Genomic DNA, 23,648 nt, shown 5'->3' on the forward strand with positions numbered 1-23,648 from the left:
CTAGGTTAGGACTCATGCCTCTCTTTATTCAGATTTCCCCACCCACTTACAGCATATTGTGAACCCAGCCTCAGGTCTGGGGTCAGGGGCCCTGAACCTCCCTAGGATTCCCCAGCTCTGTCCAGCAACTTTTCTTTCCAGTTCACAGACAGAGAGATGGAGACCCAGTGGGCACAGCCAGTCTGGCAATCTTTAATAAGAAGAGAGGCCTTGGCCAGGGCTCTGTGTGTCCTCGCTGGGCTGTGGTTGTCTCTGGCTGGGGTTCAGGGAGCTGTTGATCTGGTGTGTGAGGGTTTCCAGTCTTGGGGTCTGGTTTGGGATCCCAGATCCTCCTAAAGAACAATGAGACTTAAGGCCTGCACCCCAAGGTTGACTGGCTGACTGAGGCCCAGGATCTTCTGTGAAAGCCTTGACTCAAGTTTTCAGGCTCCAGTAGAGATCAGGACTAGGGGAAAGGACTCTGCCATGGGAGTCCAAGTCTGGGAACTAGAAAGTCCTTAAAAATCATCTCCTGCCCTGATTCAAGATGGGAACCCCATGGCACAAAAAACATCAACTCGTAATTTTCACCTCTTAGCACTTGTGGCATGTTTGAGGGCCCTGCAGGCAGGGGTGGTGCAGAGGGTACCACTTCCTCTCCCATCAGCATCTCTGCCAGGACTCGTGTCTGTGTCCAGTCACTATGGTTCCTAGACAGATGTGGAGGAAGAATGAGCCTACTGGCTCCAGGCCCCCCATTCCCACTTCAATACCCAGGTTTGGCCCACCTCTCTTGTGGGGGCTTGGCAGAGCCTGGGCTTGTTGGAGGTGCCCAGGGTGGGGGCCGCACAGATGGAGATATGTGGCCTGGGGCCTCAGGCTCCAGCACCTGCTGAAAAGACCAAGGCTCATGCTGGGTGACCTCAGGCTTTCGTGTCTGGGTACCATTTCCTCCATGCTGAGCCTAGCCATGCCCCATTGTACAAAATGATAAGGACTGCAGGACAGAGGTGGGTCTCTCATTTCCTCTGTGGGCTACAGGTGGTTCTTGGAATGTCTCCTCCAGGGATTGGGAGTTCCTTGAAGGCAGAGACCAAAACAGAGGCAGGCCCAAAGTTTAGGCTGACTTAGGGAAGCTTCCATAAGGAATGAGCGAACGGATGAGGAAACAAATACAGAAGTGAATGAACTTGTGTGAATGAGACAGTGAATGAACTTCCTAAAAGGAGGTTGGGCTGGAGGCCAGGCACACAGGCATTCCACGCCCTGGGCAGAGAGAGGGACTCAGCGTCTGCCTTTACTCCTGCGCCCCTGTCCAGAGCCCTGGAATCACCAGGACTGCTGAGCCCGGGATCAATGTCTTCAGTACTCTTCCTACCTGTGGTGCATGGCATTCTCTCCATGGGCAGGCCCAGTGGGTCAAGGACACTCGGCACAGAGGACAGAGGTGATAGCAGTAGCAGAGGGGTGGCAGTACCTGAAAGAGCATTTCATTGACTCTATGACACTCTAGCTTGCTCCCACAACCCAGAGTGAGCAGTGAGACTCACATGGCAGGAGGCAGCTGGAGTCATCCTGCAGGGGCACACGGTGGCAGAGGTCTGCTGGGGAAGGGAGCAAGCCAAAAGGAGGCGCCTGGGAATAAGAGCAGGGTCTGAGTCTTCAGTCCCCAACCTGGACGCCTCTCTATGAACTCATCCCCTTATCAGCAAGGCAGCCAAGCCAAGACCCCATCTCCCAGAAGAGGGGCTCAGCAGTCAGTGGTCAAATGACTAGCTCAGGGTGACACGTGCAGCCAGGAGGTGGCAGTGCCAGAAGCTGAAGCCAACGAGCAGACGTAAAAGCTTGACTCTCATTTGTTCTGCAAAGTCTCCTCTGCCAGCTTCCCCATCCCAGGCCTTCCCAATGGCTACACTCACCTCTCCAGTTCATGGATCTGCTGGGCCAGGACATGCTGCTCTGCCTGGGCCAGGTCCCGGCTACTCCGAAGCTGTCTCATTTCCTTCCTAATGGAGAGCAGGCAGGTGATGGGAGGTAGGACCAACACCATGAGGAAGCAGAGAGACCGGCATAGGTAAGTCATATCTTAGCCAAAGCAGATGAGCAGGAAAGAGTAGGGAGAGAGTCCCCAGGCTAGCCCAACCTTGCTTTACCTGAGCTTCTCATTCTCCAGCATGAACTCCTGCAGCATCCCATAGAGGTTCCGCTGGGCCCAGGCCACCCGGGCTCCGTGGACTCTCGGTGCTGCAGGCAAGCAGAACAGCGTTGGACTCAAAGCCACCCAGACTCTATCCTCACCCCTTCCTGGCCCTCCCTCGGGAAGATCATACCCTTAGTGTACATTTGATCCAACTGGAGCCGCAGGCAACGATTCTCCTCTTGGAGCTGTAGCAGCTCGGCCTCTACTTGCTGGGGTGGCTTTACTGCAGGGGACTACCAAAGAAGAAGCCCAAGGCCACATTTTATGATTATATAGGCTTCACTTGCCATCTTTACATGCTGGCCCAGGTCACACCTCGTCCTTAATGTGTCATCCTGAAGGGATTCAGTTAGAACTGCACTTGAATCCAAGCCCTATCTCAGTTCTGCCCCAGCCTTGACTTATATTGTGATCCCCAAATTGATCACATATCAGACCCCATATTAGACCTGACCAGCTGGGACTCTGAATAGATTTGGATGATAGCCCACGCAGTCTCCACCCTAGGTCTGCCCAGACTCTAACTGTGACATAGACCCTTGGTTATGACCCTGATATCAGTCATGATATCATTCCCAGAATTCCAACTCTGATCCAATCCTAGATTCCAACCAGGATGGCAACTGGCTCTGGCTGGCTGTTACCTCCCACCTTGGGACCCTGTGGCCGGGTGGTGATCCGCTGAGCTCGGCTTGCGTATCGCAGAGTGCTGAGGGTCTCGGGAAGGCACTGTGCTGAAGGGGATACGCAGGCAACCTAGAGAGAACCGCCCCTGAGTGCTTATATGGAAAAACAAAAACCTTTCCTTAGGGCTCAGACCCTCTACCAGGTTCCCCATCCATCGGATACCATGAGCGTGACCCCACGGCCCCCAAGTGAGTCTGCCAGCAATTTGGTGAGCTTGCTGTCCCGGAAGGGGATGTGGCTCTGCTTCCTCTGTGGGTCCAACAGCAGGGAGATGCAGTGGCCTGGTGGGAAGAGAAAGGCCCAGAGAGATTGCACTGTGTGAGCAAAGTCTCCTAGCTGGGCTGCTGCAGAGCAGGAAGCCCTACCAGGCTGGCGAAGCCCTACCAGGCTGGCGAAACCCTAGCCCCATCCAATGCTTTCATATTGGTGTCTAGCAGCAAACTGGGCTCTCTGAAGGCACAGACATGCTGTCCACTCAATTCCCAATATTCAGCAGAGACTTGAGAGACCTCCAGCAAGGGATGTCAACAGCAGCTGCCACACCATAGGCGGGTGCTGAAGCTCGCTCCCTAGGGACCTAGGACCAGTCATGAAGTTGGATACACAGACCCATTCCCTTCCCTGTACTGTGCCCATCTTCTGGGAATACAAGGGTCATTTGTAATGATGCTGACATTAGAATGTAGACTGGTAACCGTCTACCAGAGGAGAAAAGTCAGCCTCGGACTTGATGCCAGAACTCTAGCCCTCATCTGCAACCCAAGTCCTGTGGTCTCCCTATTGTAACAATGGTTCCACATCAGAGACCCAAACCTCAGACCAGCAGGCCTCCAGGGCTTACCCAGTGCCAATAGGCTGCGGTTAATGCTATTGGCCTCAAGCATCAGCTGCCCTCTGGACCCCGTGGCTGCCACCTTCTCACTGCCTGCAAGGTCCACGAAGCACAGCTTTCCTCCAACAGGGGGCTCCCCAAGGTCCACAGGAGGTACCTGCTGAGACTGGTGAACCGGGGCGTGATGGGAACTTGGATGGGACTGTCTCCATCAAAGTCACAGTGTCTCAAGGTCAAAGGTTTCCTCCCCACACACCCAGAAGTTGCAAGTCGTTTTATAACATGCAAAGGCGGAGTCTTGATGGGGATCCCTGAGCCAGCCCTTCCACGGGCTAGGCACTCACAGTTGGGCGGCTGATGTGGAGTGTGAGCAGGGCATGGCTTCTGCTGGAGGCCTGGTTCAAGGTATGCGAGGAGCTCCGGCGACGGCTGAGACCTGTGGAAGAGGACGCCAGGGGCTGTACCATCTAGGAAGAAAGGGCATCCCCCAAGGAGCAAGAATGCCAGACAGGTATCAGGACAGAAGCAAGAAGGGCTGGCTCAGGGGCTGAAGGACAGCAGCTTTGGTGCTGCCAGGCGCAAGGAGTATGGGAGAAGGGAGCAAAAGAACACCAGAGAAGCACCTCTCCTGTGCGGAAAGACAGAAATGAACACAGATCAGTAGAGAAGTGGAATGCTGGGGCCAGATCCAGTGGCCTAGTGTCCCCAGTGCCTCCGCTAGGAGGGTTCTAAGTAAATGCTCAAATGAGGAACTAAGGCTGGAATCGTGACCTTATAGACAAGCTAGGTTGGGATGTGACCATTTCTCTTAGGCTCTGCAAGGGTGGAAGGTTAAAACCAAGAGGAGTGAGAGGCTCGAACAGGCAGCCCCGAAGGCAAGACAACCAGCGTGTGGCCCACCCTTGCCATGTCTTCGAATTGCTGCTTTGCTGGTCCTTCTCTGCCTCAAGAATCTCCCTTTAAGAGCCAGTTCCAGCAGCCTAGGTCCAGGGAGCTTCAGAGCGGGTTAAGGAATCCTTACCCACAAAGGGCCTACCCATCTGCAATAGTTCCATCAAAGCTTCCAGACTGCCACACTCCACCAACCGAAGCTGTTCCACATAGAAGCCTCGTGCCTTGGACCACCTAACAGGCAGAGGCCGGGGAGACCCCTGACTCAGCAAGTCCTGAACCTGGGAGGGGAGAGAGCAGAAGCAGGCTCATAGCCCTTTGACGATGGTCCCCTGTCTCCTTCTGCTCCTTAGACTGCCATTAGCTTACCTGCTCATTGTAGATCTCCAGGTAGGAGGCTCGGAGGGTGACTGGAGAATCCAGGTGCTGCATGCGATCTAATAGCCAGGTGAAGGTCCTCTGCATAATGCCAGCAAGGCTGGGGGGCACGGGCACCCCTTCTGCCTGGGGGCAAAGACAGCTGGGGCTGCAGCAGGAGCCTAAGCAGCAGCAGCAGCAGCAGCAGCAGCAGCAGCAGCAGCAGCAGCAGCAGCAGCAGCAGCAGCAGCAGCATACGGTACGGGCCAACCTCTTTGCAGAGCACTATATGCTCCACAAATCATGCCACGCATCCCGGCACTATCTTATTGAAATCTCACAGTCCGCAGTTCACCCGCACTATCCAATGGACAAATTAGCTAAAAGCAAGTAAGTGAAGCTGCTCAAATTAGAATACAAATGTCCCAAACTGTGCAAGCCCTTGCCTTTGTTCCTCAGATACCAGGTCTGTGAAACAGTGGGGTGGGGCTGCATTATCCACGCTCCTTCCACCCTGGAGTCTCACCCACAACCTGGCTTCACCAGGTTGCCCACCTGAGGAGGAGGTCCAGTCAGAGTGTAGGTTTTCCCGGAACCAGTCTGGCCAAAAGTGAAGACGGTGCAGGAGAAACTGTGGGCAACAAGGGCGTGGCTGGGCCCGGGCTTCAGGTGTCCAGTCAGTGTAAGAATCCAAGTCCTGCTCAGCCCACGCATCACTCACCCACGCAGCGCCAGCTCGCCCAGGCGCTTCACACCGCAAGCTCTGAACACGTCCTCCTGTGTGCGCGCCCCGTCCAGTACGGCACCGAAGCGGAACGCCACGTCGGGGCCCCCACCCGGAGGGCTCACCTAGAAAGAGGATGGAGTAGGGGTAAGGCACCATGCAGGGCCAGGGACCCTGGACAGGGAGGGCCATTTTCAGGAGAGTGGGGCACTCTGAAGAAAGGGCTGTTGGAGTAAACCGAGCACCTGGGGGTCGTGGATGGGGAACCCTCTGGAATTAGCAAAGCACTGTGTAGGGGTGGGGCATTAGGAAAGGCAGGCACTCTGAATTGAGGGAGTATCTAGGAGGGATGGAACATTCTAGGGTGGGAGAGCACGTCCTGGGGAGGCCGGACCATCTAAAAAGGGATGGACACTCTGTAGGGGAGGAGAGAGGGGTCCAAAGGCAAAGTTGCTCCAGTTGGACCCCGGAGTCACCTCCACAGGTTCTCCACAGGTTGCGGGATTGGAAAGACTTCTCACCTGCAGCGTCCGGGTCCCCGAGCAGTGCAGTGCACTCTGCTCCCCTCTACGCAGCTCCACTGTGCTCATGGGACGCACCCTGGCACCCAAGAGATGCCAGATGGTCTATCCAGATGGTGCTTTTCATCCCTTCCTGGCCCGGGTACCTCCTAGCCAACCCATACTTACCTGAGCACCACTTGAATAGGGGTTTCTGATCCTTCTGGCCCTTGCTCCAGGTTCCGTGCAGGGTCCCTGTGGCCACATGAGAGTTACCATCCCTGCCCTTAGTTGCTGTCCTCTGGGCGAGCTTCAAGGGATCCCTAACCTCAGACAAGTTGTACTTACCCATCGGGAGACCCACGTTCCTCCATGTCTTGTACTGCACACGATTCCTTTCCCTTTCCAATATGCCTCCCAGTCACCACAGCAAGACTGTCCAGACACACCTTACATACATCCCCCTCCTCAGTCTCCCACTGCCAGTCATCCAGAAAGACTGCAGCCTGCCCAGAGCTGGCAAGTTAAAGATTTACCCACCCTACCCGTGAGGTGGGGAAGTTCCATGCCAGGGCATTCTATTTTAGGGGGGTTCTGGAGTTCAAGGATCCCTTGCTTTGGCCAGTCTCCTCTGGAGAAGTATAAAGGATTACCCAGACCATCTTCCTTCATCTCAAAGACATAAATCAGGGATGGGAAGGGCTCAGCTAAGGCCATAGAGCCCGAGAAATATGGAGGCTCTTCTGGCACACACCCTCCCTCTCTCAATAGCTCAGCCTTTCCTTAGCACAGAGCCCAGGAAGTGGAGGACCACAGGAAACCTGGCTGGCTGGTTGGCCTCTGGGTTGAGCTGACATCAGCTTCCCAACATCTGGTTAAACATTGGTGCACCTGCCTCTGCCAAGTCAAGGCTAATCCAAAGCCGGTGTGTTGTTTAACTCCGTTGGCCTGGATCACCAGAGCAGCAACAGCAGCAGAGATTTCTGCAGGACCACCATTTTCCCCTGCCAGTCTCCTGGGTGACCCCAGGCCGGATAAGACCTAAGTAAGCCTGCCTATTGTTGCTGTTGAGTGGGAATAGCCCAAGGGTATGGAGTCCTTGGGGAAGCACAGAGGCTTGTCGCTGGGGGTGCATGGAGTGAGAGGGCAGGTGGGGACCCCCAAGTGAAGCACACAGTTCAGTAAGGTTGGGAAGAGGTGCAAAGATGGGGCCTGGAGAGGTGTGCTGGGTTAGTGAGGGCTGCATCCTATGAACTCACTCCTCAGAGAACCAGGAAGGCACTCAGGGTCACCAACTGAGAACTGACAGGTTGCCATTGTTGAGTTAGCAAGAGGAGAGGAACAGAAGAGACTACAGAAGGCATCATGAGCAATGTCTGTCACAGGGCACTCTAAGTCTGAGACTTCTACTCCGGGTTAACGGTGGAGGTGATGAGAAGGGTCAGACCTTGAATAGAATCATGCAGAGTATTAAGAGGGGTAAGTATAACTGTAAAGACCTACTGTCTTCTTCTCTCTGCCTGTCTGTGTCTCTCTGTCTCTCTGTCTCTATCTCTCTTTCTTCATCTGTCTCTGTCTCTCTCTCTCTCTCTGTGTGTGTGTGTGTGTGTGTGTGTGTGTGTATGCGCGTGCATGCATGCATGCACATGTGCATGGGCATGCCATGCCACAAATGTGGAGGTCAGGGGACAATCAGGTGTCAGTCTTGCCTTCTACTAAGGACAAGAGAAGATCTAACTCTCCTGTCAGAATGCCTAGAATGAACGAAGCCCTAAATTCAGTCCCCAATACCACAAAACTAGGCACCTGCCTGAAGTCCCAATACTCTGGAGGTAGAGGCAGGCATCAGAAATGTAAGGTCATCCTTAGCTATGTAGCAAGTTCAAGGTCAGCCTGGAATCCACAATAACCTATACAATAGTTGATTTTCATCAGAATTGTCCAAAACAAAATTATCTGGGCACTCATGTAAGGGATTCTTTTGAGCTTATTATTTGAAATGAGAAGACACCCCCTCCCAAATATGGGTAATACCTTCTGTTGGCAGCCCAGAGCAAAGGACATGGGAGAAGGAAAGTTTGCTTTTTGCCTGCTTGCTTGCCCTCACTCTGCAGGCACTTTCCTCTATCCTGTGGCTGACTCTGTTGCAGCCACACAGAGGAGAAATAGACAAGTCCATGGTCATAGATGGCACGCACATCGGGGTTTTCTAGAGGAACAGAAATAACGTAAGGGGTGTGTGGCAGAGGCAGGCCAATATCTGACAGTTTAAGACCAGCCTGATCTACACGACAACTTCTAGGCTAGCCAGGGCTACATAATGAGACCCTGACTCCAAAAATAGTTGTTTAAAATTGTATTAAATCATATTAATGTAGTGTTATTTAATATGTATGTTATATTGCTATACATACAATATGGCTTTAAAGTAACTGTTTGGATAAATCATCTGAGCTGGGAAAATGGTTTGGTGAGCAAAGGTACTTAAGGCTAAGACTGAAGATCTAAGTTTGGTCCTTGGGAGCTGTATAGTGGAAGGAGGGATGAGACTCTCACAAGATGCCCTCTGACCACACATGCACTACAGAATACATGCACCCCTGCCCAAAAAACGCACACAGAAGCAAATAAATAAATAAATAAATAAATGCAAAAATAGAAGGCAAACAAGACCAGTGATCCTTGTTTTCATCTCAGGTAGGTGGAAGGACAGCATAATCAGCCAAGAAAAAAAGGAGGACGGAAATTGCACAGCTAAGAGCAGAAACCGATGTACTGCATAGCTGGCACACAGCACAAGTGCCAACAAAGACGTGTACCAGAGACCTGCCCTCCAAAAGACCCAACAAGCAGCTGAAAGAGTCAGATGCAGATATTTGCACCCAACCAATGGACAGAAGCTGCTGACCCCTGTGGTTGAATTAGAGAAAGAAGCTGAGGAGAAGGGTGACCCTGTAGGAGGACCAGCAGTCTCAACTAACCTGGACCCCTGAGATCTCTCAGACATTGAGCCAGCAAACAGGCAGCTACACCAGCTGATGTGAGGCCCCCAGCACAAGTACAGCAGGGGACTCCCTGGTCTGGCGTCAGGCAGAGAAGATGCACCTAACCCTCAAGAGACTGGAAGCCCCAGGGAGTGGGGAGATCTGGTGGGGAGGGAGTGGGGGTGCGGACATGCTCATGGAGACAAAGGGAGGAGGTATAGAATATAGAACAGTCAGAGGGACCAGGAGGGGGATAAAGTCTGGACTGTAAAAAAAAGATTAAATAAAAAAAATAATAATGAGAGGACTGGAGAGATGACTGAGCAGTTAAAAGCAGGTCCTTGCTCTCACAGAGGATCAAAGCTCAATTCCTAACACCTGTATCGGGCAGCTCACGACTGCCCATAACTAGCTCTGGTGGATTGAACCCCTCTTCAGGCCTCCAAGGACACACACAATAGAAAATGATGAAAAAGCACATTTTTTTTAGAATCAGCCAATTGGACTCCATTTTAGGTGAGCCCAGTTTTACTACTAACACGGAAAGCACTGCAATGAGGAGGCAGGGGAATGTGTCACTTCCCCCACCAGAAGCTGGAAGAGAAGACGAGGGGCTGGACTCACTTCCTCTTCTGCTTTGGACGCCATCTTGAGAAAAAGGCAAGAGCTGGCTTTTGGATGAGACCATTAACTCACATAAATGCCAAGCTAATTAATACAAAGAAAGATAAGCAAGAGCACAAGAACAAGCAATATCAGAAACAAAAGGGGGACTTAACTGTGAGTATTATAGACATTAAAGAATAAGACACCCCCATAAATGCCTTTATGCTAATAAGCTGAACTTGGCCCTGATCATAAATTTGCAGACAAATCTGTTTAGACACTCACTTAGTAAAATAGTTAGGGGAAATGAGTAGACATCTGTGTCATTGTATATCTGTTAAACGAGGTGGATTTGCAATTGAAAACCTCCCTACAAAGGAAACCTTTCTCCTCCCAATTCTAGGAATACAGGCAAATGCAGCATGTGTGGCTTTTGCATGAGTGCTGGGGGTTTGAATTCAGAACCTCAAACCTGCAGAGAAAGTACTGTTATCCACTGAGCCCCGTCTCCAGCCTCTATCCTCTCCCCATACAATATCCAGTCCTAGATATTTCAATACAGTAATGGAAAATGGATGAACACACATATTGTGTGTTAATGTCATATAAAACATATACCCAGAGGCTAAAATGTCAACCCTTGGAAAATCAGCCTCTTAGAGCCATGCAGACATTCGCACCTGTAATCCCGAGACTCCTGTGACTGAGGCAGGAGAACCAGAGGTCCCCCTGGGTTACATACTAAGATCTATTTTTTAAAGACAAATTTGATGAGAAATGTGCAAAGATGACACAAATATGAAAGGGGAGCCGGTGCTTATGAGTTAGGAGAGCCCACACCCCTGCCGACTGGCATAATGAAGATTCGGGTCCGTTGTGATCAATGCTCCTATGGGGACATAGGAAAAACTGACAAGCTGCGCTGAGGTCATGTGAAAATGCCAAGAACAAGAGTCTTCAATGCAGTGTGAAGAAGAACAAAGCCAGAGAACATATATCCCCAAGTACCATGGCAGGCACAGGCCTCTAATCCCAGCTACCGGAGAGGCCGAGGTGGGAGGATCACAAGTTCAAAATCTGTCTGGGTAACTTAGTGAGCCCCTGCCTCAGCCTGACTCAGGGGTTGTGGATATAGCTCAGTGGCAGAGCCCTGGTTTAACCCGTGAAAGGGCCCAAGTTCCACTCGTATCATAGCAAAATAGAGCAGAATAAAACAGCATGCTGCGGGTAAAGTTACCGTTATTCAGTGTGGTGTCCGTGCAAGGACAGATGAACGGAACAGCAGAGCCCCCAGGGGGTCACCCGTAAGCATGAGCTTCTGATTTATGACAGAGGAACTGATTCATTTCAGCATATCGGGCAGGGTCTGTTGGCTAGACACACGGTAGGGCATCCACGTTACCATCTCCTACACTACCCACATTAGTGTGAGATGCATTAGAGCCAGGTTTACAGGAAAACCTAGATAATCCCTTTTGATATTGGGAGTAGGCAAAGATTCAAGACAGTTCACACACACACACACACACACACACACACACACACACACACACACCAACAAGTGTTGCCAAGAGCATTCTAGCAGCTTGAGAGTTACATCAGCCACCATTTCCATTCCCCATGTTGCCCTTCATTCTCACACCTTCATCAGCGCACCAGCGGTCCCTCATCACTTAGTCACTGCGCCCATCACCGCCATTGATGTCCCCACCAGTGCCATCCTTTGCAGCCTGTGGTTAATCATCCCAGAGAGCTGAAGGTGCAGCCCCTCCCTGACAGCTGCCCCTTGGGTGTGCTGCTAACTGCTCCCTCACAGCTAGGGCTGGCTCTGTGCCCTCCCTCCCCAGTTCCCTGTATTCCCTTCATGGAGGGAGAAGCAGAGGGAAGCTCTAGTGTTCCCGGTGGCGGCAGGCCTCACTAGAGGGCGGCAGAGCACTGTCCCAGCATGGCCTTGGGACTGGCCAGAAAGGCACTTTGTCAGGCCCCTGCACATTCTGGGCACCTCTACCTTAGAGTTACGTCCTGTCTCGAGACCTCTTCGAGAAGCTTCACAGCCTGGGTCTAGGGTAAGAGGAGGAATGGACATTCAGGTTCGTGGTGGCTCTTTGAGGGTGTGACAGAGCAAACTTGAGCAATCCCCTGGTCTCTCACACCACATCCCTGTCCCCTCTAGCTCTAGCACTGCTCTTCTGGAAAGCCCTCACCAGGATTCCCTTGAGTATCTGAGCAAAGTGTAGCCTGAGACCTGATATCACTTGACTACCTCACCTGCTTCCCACCCTGCGCCCCAGCCTCCAGTGTCTCCATGTTGCCACTTTGTCTCGGAGCGCTGTCTCCCACCTGGTGGCCAGGCCTTGCAAGTCCGTGAAGAGCCTCCAGTCCCCCATCAGGCTGGGTTAGAGGCCTTCCCTGGAGTCCCACCGTCCTCTGGTCTCCTCTCTATGTCAGTCTCAAGGACATGGCGGTAGGGTGGGGGTTTGGGAGCACGATGGAGGTCAGGGACACAGCATCTGAGCCGGCATGGGGCCAGAATTAGAGACAGTGGGTGGAGGAAGGGAAGAGGCCAGGAAGGAGGCAAGGAGCCTTGTCTGGAGAGATGGAGGTCCTGCCTCCCTCCACAGCCTATCTTCCCTCCCTGCTTCCCTCCCCCACTAACCACAAACCCCTGACTTCATGATGTAAGGATTTATTTGGGGACTCATTTATCATGGAGTCATCAGCTCCTGCTACAGAGTACTCTCAAATTCCCTGGGGATGGGTGACATCCTCCCTGTTGGAGCCAGCTGGCCTCTCAACCCAATCGCTTTCTGTAAATTTAGAGTTTCCAGAGGGAGGAGGTCAGGCTGTGTCTGATCTAGGTACTCTCGTCTGTCAGTGCTCTTGGTTAGTCCCAGCGCTCCTCTGATGTGGGCCACGGAGAGGCTTGCTTCCTTTTGTTAGGACTAGAAATGGGACAGTCTAGGGCTCCCTTTGCTACCCAGCATGGAAGGGACCAAAGGATGAGTCAAGAAGCAGACAGCATAGGAGTTCCCCCTTTGTGACCCTGCACTTGTCAGTGCTATGGTCACGCCCCTGGTCACGCCCCGCCTCCAAGCAAGCAAAGGAGAACCACACAGGGACTGCTGAGAGATGTTCCGCTCACCATGATGGCTCATTAAGAAGATGCAAGCTGCAGGACACCCTCTGGAGCAGGAACCAAGTCACTATGTCCATAGTGTTCAGACAGAAAACTTGAAGGAGGTGCTATGCTGCTGGCTGGGGTGGCAACAGCTTTGGGCAGAGGTGGAGAGTCATGGATAGCACCCTGGCTACCTCCTCCCTCGGGGATCTTAGAAGCTGTGTCACCCCCACCTGAGGAGTATCTGTGTGGGGCAGTGATCACTCCCGCTGCCCCACACAGCCCAGCCAGCCAGGGCTGCTTAATAGAGAGATAGAAGTTTGGCAGGGAGAATATTGGCACCCTGGAGGCAGGCTTTGGCTTATTGGTAATGATACGCCTCAGAGGGTGGCTAGGGAATCACAGACACGCCAGGGAGAATGTTCCTAGCAGTAATTTTCTCTCAGTGATGACACTTCTGGGCAAGGATTTTGGGCCATCCTTGCTCACAGATGCCTCTGTGTTTGGAAACTTCAGGAGGGAATTCGTAGATGTTAAATAAGGTGCTTTTTCTACTTTCCTTGAATTAATTAAAACAATTACTGTCCTTGCTTTACCAGTGGGGAAACTGAGGCTGAGAGGCTCAGCAACCGGTTTGACGTCTGAGTGGTAGAGCAGAGGCCAGAGCTGGTGTCCTTTCCCTGCTCTCCGCAGCCTTCCCCAGCAAGCTGTTTGCAAGGCTGCACTTGGATACCTGAAGTTTACCTTCTAGACACCTTGGCTCCCTGAGGTCACAGGAGAACTTGTGGGTTCTCCTTCCACTGTGTGGGCTCGGGGACTGAACGCAGCTCTTCTGGTTTAGCAGCAAGCACCTTGATCTACTGAACCATCACACGGGCTCCCTTTCAGATGTACTCCAGGTTGACTTCAAACTCACCATGTATTGGAAGATGACATTGAACTCCCAGTCCTCCTGCCTCTATACCCTAAAGGCTGGGGTGACATTCCCACTGCACCATGCCTGGTTCTAAACAGTGCTGAGGACTGAGTCTGAGGTTTCAAGCATGCCAGGTGAGTGCCCTGCCAAGTGATCTACATCCCCAGGTCCGCGTGTGCTTTTCAGTCCATCCTTCCTTCTGTCAGGGCTGTTCTTCCTCATGAGCCACCTCCCTGGGTGGTGATCCTTCCTCTCCTTTTCACTTAGGACTTGTGGTGAGTCTCTGGCTTGGCTGAGTAGAACTGTGCACAGGCCCAAGACACAGAGCCCTTGGGATCCCACAAGCCTTGTCTAAGCATGGCCTCCCTCCCAGCTTCCTTGGAGCAGGTGATGGAGGTGCCTATTGTGTTGACCTGAATGTTAAGTCTATGCACGTGGCATGCAGGGACACAGACCCATGACACTGATCCACTATGTCACCGTGAATGCAAGATGGTTGCCAAAGAGAGGTCATCCTCCGTTACCTATATTCAGGTGGGTCAATTACCAGCTTCATGGAACTCCAAACCCTTCCTTGGGTTTGTCGAGCCTAGTAGGAGACTGAATGGATGTTCAGGGAGTGTCTGCTAAGATCTTCAAGCGGCTAGAACTGAATACCATGGGAGAACAAGAGCTAGGAAATCCAGAAAGGCTTCCCAGAGGAAGGCTGCACTGGTTTAGGCCTGAAAACATTGGAGGAATTGGAGTAGCAGAGGGAAAAGATGAGAGGCATTTCAGCTGAGGGGGACTAGCATGTGCAAAGGGTCAGGGGTAGGAGAAATAACATGAACTACTTGCTTCCCTCGCTCTTCTGGATAAGCCTGGGTGGGGAAGTCCAGCCTCTGCTCTCCCAGGCACTTTAGCCACCTTACAAACATATGAGGGCCCTGGGGCTGTCTAGGAACAAGCACCGGGTCTCTCAGATGCCTTCTACTCTTGCTGTGCAGTCCCTGCATAAGGCATACCTTCTGCATGCTGCTTCCTTTCCGAAGCACTGAGCACGTCCCTCTCCAAGGCACATGCTGTTCCCTCTCCCAGGAGTAATACGTTTACTTTGGTTCTCTACAAGAGCAGCCTCTTTATCTTTGGGTTTGTCGGCTTGCAGGGACACTTTTCAAGCTGCCCTGCATCTTGCACTCGCATCCTGTCTCCGTTGCTTTTCTCGACTTCTATTCTAGAATCCATATTCACTTTCACCTGTTGTCTGTCTCTACCCCAACAGGGCAAGGTCAAAGTCTTAGTTATAGGGACCACTGTGTCCTCAAGGCCCAGCAGAGGGCCTAACACAGAATAAACATTCTGGAACTTTCGTGTAGAGAGAAGGAAAGGTGTGTGTTAGGTCCTGTTGCAGCATTAGCCCCCTGGAGGAGCCTGTCACCTGTGAGCATGCTCAGAAGTGACACCGCATTCCCCAGGGCACATCCTTTACATGAGAGTGGGGAGCAAGCAATTGGTCCAATTGCGCTTGAGGGTCCTTCTGCTCTGCACACCCTGCAAAGTCGGGGAGAACTATCCTCACTGGGCTGTCTGACATGGAAGACGGAACTTGCCACTCTTCGCAATCTTCTCAAATGCTCTGATGTGAACATGAGGTCTGTGCTTCGGACAGCCATGCTCGTCAGTGTGTTCATCATTTCCTGAGGCCCAACCACGGGCCAGGTCCACAGTGCAGCCATCATGCAGACAGTAAAATAGTTCTGGTGGCTGTCACGTTGAAGGCATTTAAGATATGTTAGGGGCTTAGGGCCCCAGGACAGCCTGGCTGGAGTGTTTAGTGGGGGTGAGGCACTTGTAGATCAAATTATTCCTTGGAGTTTTTGTACACGTGAGTCGCCCGGGATCGTTTGTGGGGGGAGATGGGGTTGTACACACATGTGGAGTCTGGAGCTCAGTTGTTCTCCATCTTCTTTGTATATTTAATACAGAGCCTCTCACTGAGCCCAGGGCTTACGAACTGTTGGACTGGCTAGCCAGAAAGGACTCGGGGATCGTCTCTTTCTAAGCCTCCCCAGTTGTGGGGTTACAGATATAGGCCACAAGGCCCCATTTCATTGTTACTATTTGTCTCAGGTTCTGGGAATTAAACAGTTCCTGGTGTTCGCAAGGCAAGACTGTAGTGACTAAGCAGTCTCTAGAGCCTTGGGGCATCATTGTTATTTGAGACAGGGTCTATCTATATAGCTTGAGCTAGTCCGGAACTTTCTATATCACCCCAAGTCTAGCCTTGGGTTCTTGATTCTCCTTCCTCAGCCTGCTTGTGTCCCAGCACCCAAATACAGGGGCAGCCCGTCTGAGCCAGGTACCTGCTTGTCTCTCAAATCCTCCACAACTGGATGGAGCTGACAAGAGATGATCTGTTTCTGGATGAACAGGGACTTGCCCAGGGTCACCAGGCCAGGCGACTGGGCCAGGAAGGGCTGAACCACCTCCCCCACTGTGGGCCCTGGCACTGGGGCTGACTGGGCTCAGTGGGCCTTTGTGAGGCCACATACCTGGGCTGGGAGGCCGCCACTCAGCTATGAATAGCGGCCTCTTTCCTTCCTGAGGCACCCGGCAGGCGCATGCCCTCCCCTACACACACACTCACACGCACTCACGCCTGCTCAGCTCACTCGGGAAAGTCAACAGGAGTATTTGAAAAGTCTTTCTGTGTAGAGAATCTGTTTGGATAGGGGGAGGACGGGAGAGCCAGCCAATAGGTAGAAATATTAATGAACCTAGTTATAAAGGACCCATTCACGGCTCGACGGGTAAATAGGGCTCTTGTCGGGAGGCCACGTTATCTGCCAAGTTCAAGAATGTGGTTTGAAAAAATAGAATTTAAAGGGCTGAGGTGGAGCCTTAAATGGCTGGTGTGCTGGAGCCACAGCCAAATGAGGGAGGAGCCGGACTGGCCTGGGCACTGGGCAGGGGTTGGGGTGTGGGCTTCTGCTAAAGGGGCCGGGGACAGAGCTGGGAAAGGTGGGTGGAATTCAGAGACATCAGGCTGGGTGCCCATCGAGTGCTTGTGATATCCCTTCTTCCCCCAGGTGCCTGGCCAAGGACTGGCAGTTTCTCTACTGAGCCCAGTGCATGTAACTCCTCAGCTCAGAGACTTTGGTCAGAGGGGCCAACAGGGGCCAATGGGCTATATAGGAAGGGAACTCGACTTCTCCTTCAGTCACTCACCATGATCCCACAAAGCTAGACTTCTTCTGCCACCACCAAGTTGCCCTAGTTGTTTAAACTGTGTAAGAAGGAGCAAAAAGATGGGACTTGGTAAATCTGTTCACTTCACATGGGCATCCCTCAGCCTAGCAGAGAATCAGTAGCTCAGGGTTACACGGCAAGCTTGGAGCAGAATAAAACATTGGCTTCCATCAGTTTCTTGCTGGAAACAGGCACCCTAGCATGAGTCTCCCACAGTCACATGCACAGAGGAGGTGCCTCGTCACATATAGGACAGTGTGTCATTTTTAGCCCTGGACTTAAAGAAAAGTGCAAACTGGAATGTTCTAACACTGCCCCTGGCCAGCAGTGTGGCCTAGGCAGGAGACTGACCTTTCTGAACATCAGCTTCCCCATGTCCTCCTGTTGGAAAAACTCAGTGGAAGGATGCTGGCGATGGGCTAGCGCTGTGCCAGGCACTTGGTGGGTGGCCTTGGGACTGTGGCTGGACCACTTCTTTTTCTGTCCCAGCCTGTGCTGTGAAGGTGGAGATGCTGGGAAGATAGCTCCCTGGCTTTGGGTTTTAGGAACAGTTTCTACCTGGATCCTAGAAGGGTGGCCAAGGCCACGCTTGTGGGAAAGTGGCAAATTTGAAGCCAGAGGTTCTGCCATGGAGTGTGTTGGGCAGTGAGGCCCTGTGTGAACGAATCTCAGTCAAGATCTTTAAAACAGTCTGCAGGGAACCTGGACATGCAGCACAACCCCTTCCCCAACACCAAACAAATGCTTGTGCAGAACAAGGGTTAACCCGGAGCTGAGGGAACGTTTACATTGTCTTTTCTTGGCAAATAAAAGAAAAGGAAATAACATAAAATCCAAATGGAAACCTTCAGTAAAGGCTCTGCCAGGAGCTCTCTGAGCAGCTTTGAACATGGGGACATTCGGGGACTTGGGTTGTGGGACATTAGAAGCATTTGGTATTATAGGAGGTCAGAAATAGCATTTGGACCTTACAGACTTGGGTTCAAGATTAGGCTCTGCGGTTCATTGGCTGTGTTGCTTTGAGCAAATGATGAGTCTTTCTGTGCTCTCATTTCTTAATTCTATACAAAGAAAGAAAAGGTTACCCTATGTGAAGTTCCCTGGCACATTATGGATACTCATTCAACATTAATTTCCTTTCCTTTCTGGGCCTCCTGGAAGGGCCAGGGGAAATGTCTGACAGGTCTCACCAGGCAGAGCTGGGAGCTCCTCGCAGCTCCATGGGCCCCACAGCTGCACCTCAGGAGCTTAGTGTCAGGTAGAGCTTATGGCGCTGACAGTTGGAAGAGCATGTGCCAGCTTGCCATGAGCGTTTCCCAAGGCTTTGCGTGAGGTGGGAAAGCAGTACCCACTACCCTATTTTCCACTGAGACCAGGAGAAGTTAAGAAGCTAGAGCTCTCGGGCAGGGCCCAGATCTGTTTTCATTCCTTCAGCTCCTACTGTTGAAGACTTGTGCACCAAGCACAGTTTTAAACACGGGGGGTTAGACAGTGAATAGAACAAGACACAGATGGCTGGATGATGATCAAGAGGATGGACAGCTGAGTGGGTGGGTTGAGGGATGGATACTGAATGGACGGTTGGGTGAGTACATAGATCAGTGGACCAATAGATGGATGGTGAATTAAATGATATGGGTAGGTGAACAGACAGAGGGATGAGTAAACAGACAATGAATGGCTAAGTAGGTGGGTAAATGGGTAAGCAGATGGATGTGTGATTCATGGATGGATGGGTAGCTGGATGGATAGATGGACAGACCAGTGAATGGATAGACAGAGATGCAGAGGTTGATGGGTAAACAGATGGGTGGATGGACAGATGGATGGATGGATGGACAGGTGGGTGGGTGGATATATGAGTGAACAGATGATGGATGGATCATGGATGGATGGTCAGAAGCATAGACAGATGATGAATGAAATGATGATTAATGGATGAATAAATGGAGGGATAGAAGGGTAGATAGATGGATAAATGGATGAGTGGGTAGCTGGATATATGGTGGAAGGATGAGTGGATGGATAAATACGTGGATGGATGGGTGAGGAGTGAGTGGTGTATGGGTACATGGTCAGATGGGTGAGGAATGGTTGGATAGATAGTGTATTATGAAGATGGTGTCTGAATAAATGAATGGATGAACTGTTGGTTGGATGGATGGATGGTTGGATGGATGGATTGGTGGGCAGTGGCATAGATAGACGATGAACAATGATGAATGATGAGCTAAAGGACAGGTAGGCAGGAGAGCAAATGGCTAGACAGTGAATGGACAACTAAGTGTGTGGATAGACAGTAAGGGAAGGAAGACTGTATGGTTTTCTATCTCTGGGTCTCCAATCCTGTTCCACGAGGTGCTAACATTTGTCTTATGCATAGCTCGTCTGTGGTTTAGATTCAAGACCCAGGCTGCCTGGGGTCTGAGACCCAGTGCTCAAACTTGTAGCTCTGTGACTGGATTGGGAGAAGTGACCTTACAATGAAGTAATTTACCTGTAAAATGATACCTACATTACTGTTTCTTCTTGTTGTTCTTGTTCTTGTTCTTGTTCTTCTTGTTCTTGTTGTTCTTGTTCTTGTTCTTGTTCTTCTTGTTCTTGTTCTTGTTCTTGTTCTTCTTCTTCTTGTTCTTCTTCTTGTTCTTCTTCTTGTTCTTCTTCTTGTTCTTCTTCTTCTTCTTCTTCTTCTTCTTCTCCTTCTCCTCCTCCTCCTCCTCCTCCTCCTCCTCTTCCTCCTCCTCCTCCTCCTCCTCTTGTTCATTTCTAAATTTCCTCCCTTCTCCTGAAGAAGATGGCAAGTTCTCCCCCTTCCCCTAAAGACTTATAGTACTAACTAGTATAAATACCTGCACTATGGTTTCAGAGAACGGAAGTCCTCAAGTTCAAGTCAGGTCAAGACTCCAAGGCACACAAGGTAGGACAGTAGAGTAGCTGACTTAGGCTGGGAAGAAGTCTCATTTCTATCCTCTTGGAGATGCCTATCTGAACCCAGGTCTCCCCAGCTCTTCATGTAGGCGGTCTCCCAGCCACTCACACTACAGATAGGGAGCCGTGAAGCTAGCTACTCTAGCTTCCTGACCTCAATCTCTCCTTCTTTATACGGTTTTCTGGATTGGAAAAACTGAGCCTGTACTGGCCTCAGAGACTGCCCATTCCTCCCACCCAAGTGCTGTGTCAGCTCCCTGAAGAGGATGGCACCAGATGGAGTGCTCGTTAACGCCCTCCATCAAGCCAGGTCCCCCAGGGTCACCTCCCCAGAGCACACAGGCTGTGCTTTCTCTCCCAATGCTGGGCCGCCCACAGACCCAGCCTTCCTCCTGCGATTTCCAGGAGCCAGAAGTTGACATGAGTTCCCGCCCAAGCATGGGCCTGTGGGTCATGGGCTCTGCTGGTCGCCAAGAGCCACAGAGCCAGCTCCTGCCTGCCCCTCACTCTATAAGTGACTCACTGGAGCTTGGGGTGTCTCCTTGTTGGAACAAGACACTCACCCTCAAACAGAACAGGCAAAGACAGCCTGCCAAACCTTTGCCTAGCCAGCCTGTGGTCAGAGGGTACCAGCAAATCTCCTCCCATGGCAGGCACCCGGCTGGCTTCTCCCTCCAGAGCCTGGATCTCTTGATGCAGAGCGTAAGATGGGTAGAACAAGGAGCTGATGAAGCCACAGTCACATGTGGGCCAATGGCAGAGCTGGAACCTGGAAAAGCAGTACAGTCTTCCTCCCCACGGTTGCTGTGGCAAGAGACCTGTGTCAGAGGCCTTGTCTGGCTGGCCTCTGATGCCAGGTGGGCTTCCCAGAGAGAAGAATGTGAGTCTCCTGGGGTCTCTAGGCAGCCAGTTGAGGCTCCCTGTGTAAGAGAGGATAAAAGGTTACACTGTGTGAAAAGGGCATGGAACTGTGGCAGGGCTAACTGGTTCCAAGGTTCACTAATCAGGTGTAGCAGTCATGTTATGTCTCCACAGCGTGGGTGTCAATCACAGAGTTGTTCAGAGTCTGACCGTGGTGGTTGGGGGGATGGGGAGGCGGGAGGGAGGTAGGCAAAGGGATAAACAGAGAGAGATACAAAAACAGAGCAGAGTGTGGGCCACAGAGCAGTAGAGAGTGGCAGGTAGAACCAGGGAAAGGGGGTGGGGGGAGGCAGAAGGAGGCAGGAGAATGAGGCTGGGGGCTCCCCTGGGGACCTACCTCCATCTCAGCATCTGAGCTCTCCTCTCTCCTCTCTCCTCCCTCCTCTCCTCTCCTTTCCTTCCTCTGAGTATCTGAGCCTCCCTGGGGAGCAGAGCTGGTACTGATCCTGTTGCTCGAAGGCTCTCTGCCACCCTCCCATGGAAAACCCTTGCCTGGATCCCATCCAAGACCACTGTGAAGGCTCTAGGAGCTCTTGTTACTGTCCCTTGTCACCCAAGAAGTGATCTTGGGCCAGGTTGGTTAAGGAGCCGTGTCACAGAGGAAACTCTAAAGTTAGGGAGCACCCCGTTCAGAAAGCCCAACCCCTGATGTGCTGTGTGACCCTGCTTAGGTTCTTAACGTCTCTGAGATGCTGGGGAAGGTCAAGGGCAAGGCTGATGTCTGGGAAAGCCATGGAGAGAGCTAGTGTTACCCTCCCTCAACCAGCCTGTTCCCCTCCCCTCATCCCAGCTCAGCCCTGCAGGCTGATCTGATTTCACTGTATCTATAAACGTGCCTCTGGGAGGCAGGAGAAGAAAGCTCTCCAGTGAAAGCTCTGGCAGTTTAGCTCCTGAGCACACGGCCCCAGGCCCTATCTCGCCTTGCAGCCCCACCTCTGCCTTGGCCTTTGCCTCTACTTTGGGAAGATGGGGCTCAAGTTACCAGTCTCTCCAAGGAGCCTGCTTAACCATTCTCTGCCTGCTGGAACAGCCGGGTCCCTGCAAACCAGTGTCGGACTATAAAATCTGGCTGGGCATAGAAGCCCAACTGGAGCAGTAGAGATGAATGATGGTGCTGCAGCTGAGTGATAAAGTGTTTGCCTAGCATGCAAGGATCCATGAGCTCAAGTCCCAGCCCATAAATCAAGCATTGCGATGCCCACTTAGATCCTGGCACTTGGGAAGTGGAAGCCAGAGGATTTAGAGTTCAAGGTCATCATTGGTGGCATAGTAAACTTAAAGTGAGCCTGAGAATATAAGCTCAGATGCGGCTCAGGAAATGGCTGGTATGGGAAAGGGCCTGCCGTACAAGTTTGGGATGCTGGTACCCAGGCGCACAGAGTATATCTCCATCTAGCACTGCAAAGGCGGAGACAAGCGGATAGACCCCTGGAGTTCATCAGCCAACCATCCTAGCCAAATCTGTGAGTTTCAGGTCCAATGGGAGGACCCTGTGTGAGAAACCAAGGTGAAGGGCTGACAAGACGGTTCACTGGGTAAAAGCATTTGCTGCTGAGTCTGAAGATCTGGGTTTGGCCCCAGGACCCATATGATGGGAGGAGAGAACCAGCTCCTCCAAATTATCCTCTAACCTCCACCTCCGTGCAGTGGCAGAGAATGCACACAAGCAAGTGTAAGAGAAAAGGTAAAGGACAAGGATGGAAGGAGCCACTTGACTTCGACCTCTGGCCTACAACCCCTCCCCCCATGGCAATGATCACCGGGGCTGACAACCACTGTTCTCTCTCTCTGTCTCTCTCTCTCTCTCTCAATGGCAATGATCATCAGAGCTGACAACCACTGTTCTCTGTCTCTCTGTCTCTGTCTCTGTCTCTCTCTCTCTCTCTCTCTCTCTCTCACACACACACACACACACACACACACACACACAATGATCACCAGGGCTGACAACCACTGTTCTCTCTCTGTCTTGGTCTCTCTGTTTCTGTCTCTGTGTCTCTGTGTCTCTCTGTCTCTCTGTCTCTCTGTCTCTCTGTCTCTCTCAATGGCAATGATGACCAGAGCTGACAACCACTGTTCTCTTTCTCTCTGTCTCTCTGTCTCTCTCTCAATGGCAATGATCATCAGAGTTGACAACCACTGTTCTCTGTCTCTTTGTCTCTCTGTCTCTGTCTCTCTCTGTCTTTCTCTGTCTCTCTCTGCCTCTCTCTCTCTCTCTCTCTCTCTCTCTCTCTCTCTCTCTCTCTCTCTCTCTCTGCTGGTACAGCTGTTCCTCTATCAACAATGGGAAAATTTTAAGTTGTGATACTTTGTGTTTGCAAAGTCATTTGGAACTATAAGTAGCCTAGAGATGCTGGAAGTTTTGGGGCGTGTGTTCTGGCCTCCCTTGAACACACCTACTTTTCTGTGAAAGGGGCTTAAGAGCCTCTGTGGATCTGGGTACCAAGGGTTTGGAGAACCTGGTCCCCATGGATTCTGTGGACATGGGTACCACCCCTAGACAGCAGGGGAAACTGAGGCTTAGAGTCAGTCAATAGTGGTGCCAGAATCCAGGCCTCTATTCTTCCCAGCACTTGGTTCCCACTGAAGGGTCTGACAAGAGTGACATTGTTGATGTCACACCCATTTTTCTTGGCTCCATCTATGAACCCAACTCCATGCTGGGCTCTGGGGAAAGGGATTCGCCTCACCACCACCACCACCCATAGCTGCTGGCTACTCAGTAGGTTGAGGGAACAGTCACCCCATGGATGGAGGAACCACCCTCAGTGACCTGG

The 23,648-nt window shown here is 51.8% G+C and overlaps 1 protein-coding gene across 3 annotated transcripts; it reads right to left on the reverse strand.

The window, feature by feature from the left end:
- Position 1: 1 nt before the first annotated feature.
- Kif12 (kinesin family member 12) lies at positions 2-9,249 on the reverse strand. 3 transcript variants are annotated; one of them, XM_006238253.5, is made up of 19 exons: positions 6,519-9,249; positions 6,360-6,425; positions 6,192-6,270; positions 5,668-5,795; positions 5,502-5,577; positions 4,959-5,093; positions 4,735-4,870; positions 4,043-4,134; positions 3,708-3,864; positions 3,029-3,147; positions 2,831-2,935; positions 2,310-2,412; positions 2,133-2,223; positions 1,899-1,985; positions 1,530-1,614; positions 1,358-1,456; positions 768-871; positions 571-689; positions 2-332 (listed from the first exon to the last, which is right to left on the reverse strand). In XM_006238253.5, the coding sequence occupies exons 1-19, from the start codon at positions 6,542-6,544 to the stop codon at positions 193-195; spliced, it is 1,947 nt and encodes a 648-aa protein (XP_006238315.1). In that variant the 5' UTR covers positions 6,545-9,249; the 3' UTR covers positions 2-192. The 3 variants fall into 3 exon arrangements, with proteins under 3 accessions (XP_006238315.1, XP_063143702.1, NP_001012102.2); NM_001012102.2 differs by having other exon boundaries at positions 6-332; positions 768-868; positions 6,519-6,641; XM_063287632.1 differs by lacking the exons at positions 6,192-6,270; positions 6,360-6,425; positions 6,519-9,249 and having other exon boundaries at positions 5,668-6,146.
- Positions 9,250-23,648: the final 14,399 nt, after the last annotated feature.

This window comes from Rattus norvegicus, chromosome 5 (genome assembly GCF_036323735.1).
Source record: "Rattus norvegicus strain BN/NHsdMcwi chromosome 5, GRCr8, whole genome shotgun sequence".
NCBI classification, from domain to species: Eukaryota; Metazoa; Chordata; class Mammalia; order Rodentia; family Muridae; genus Rattus; species Rattus norvegicus.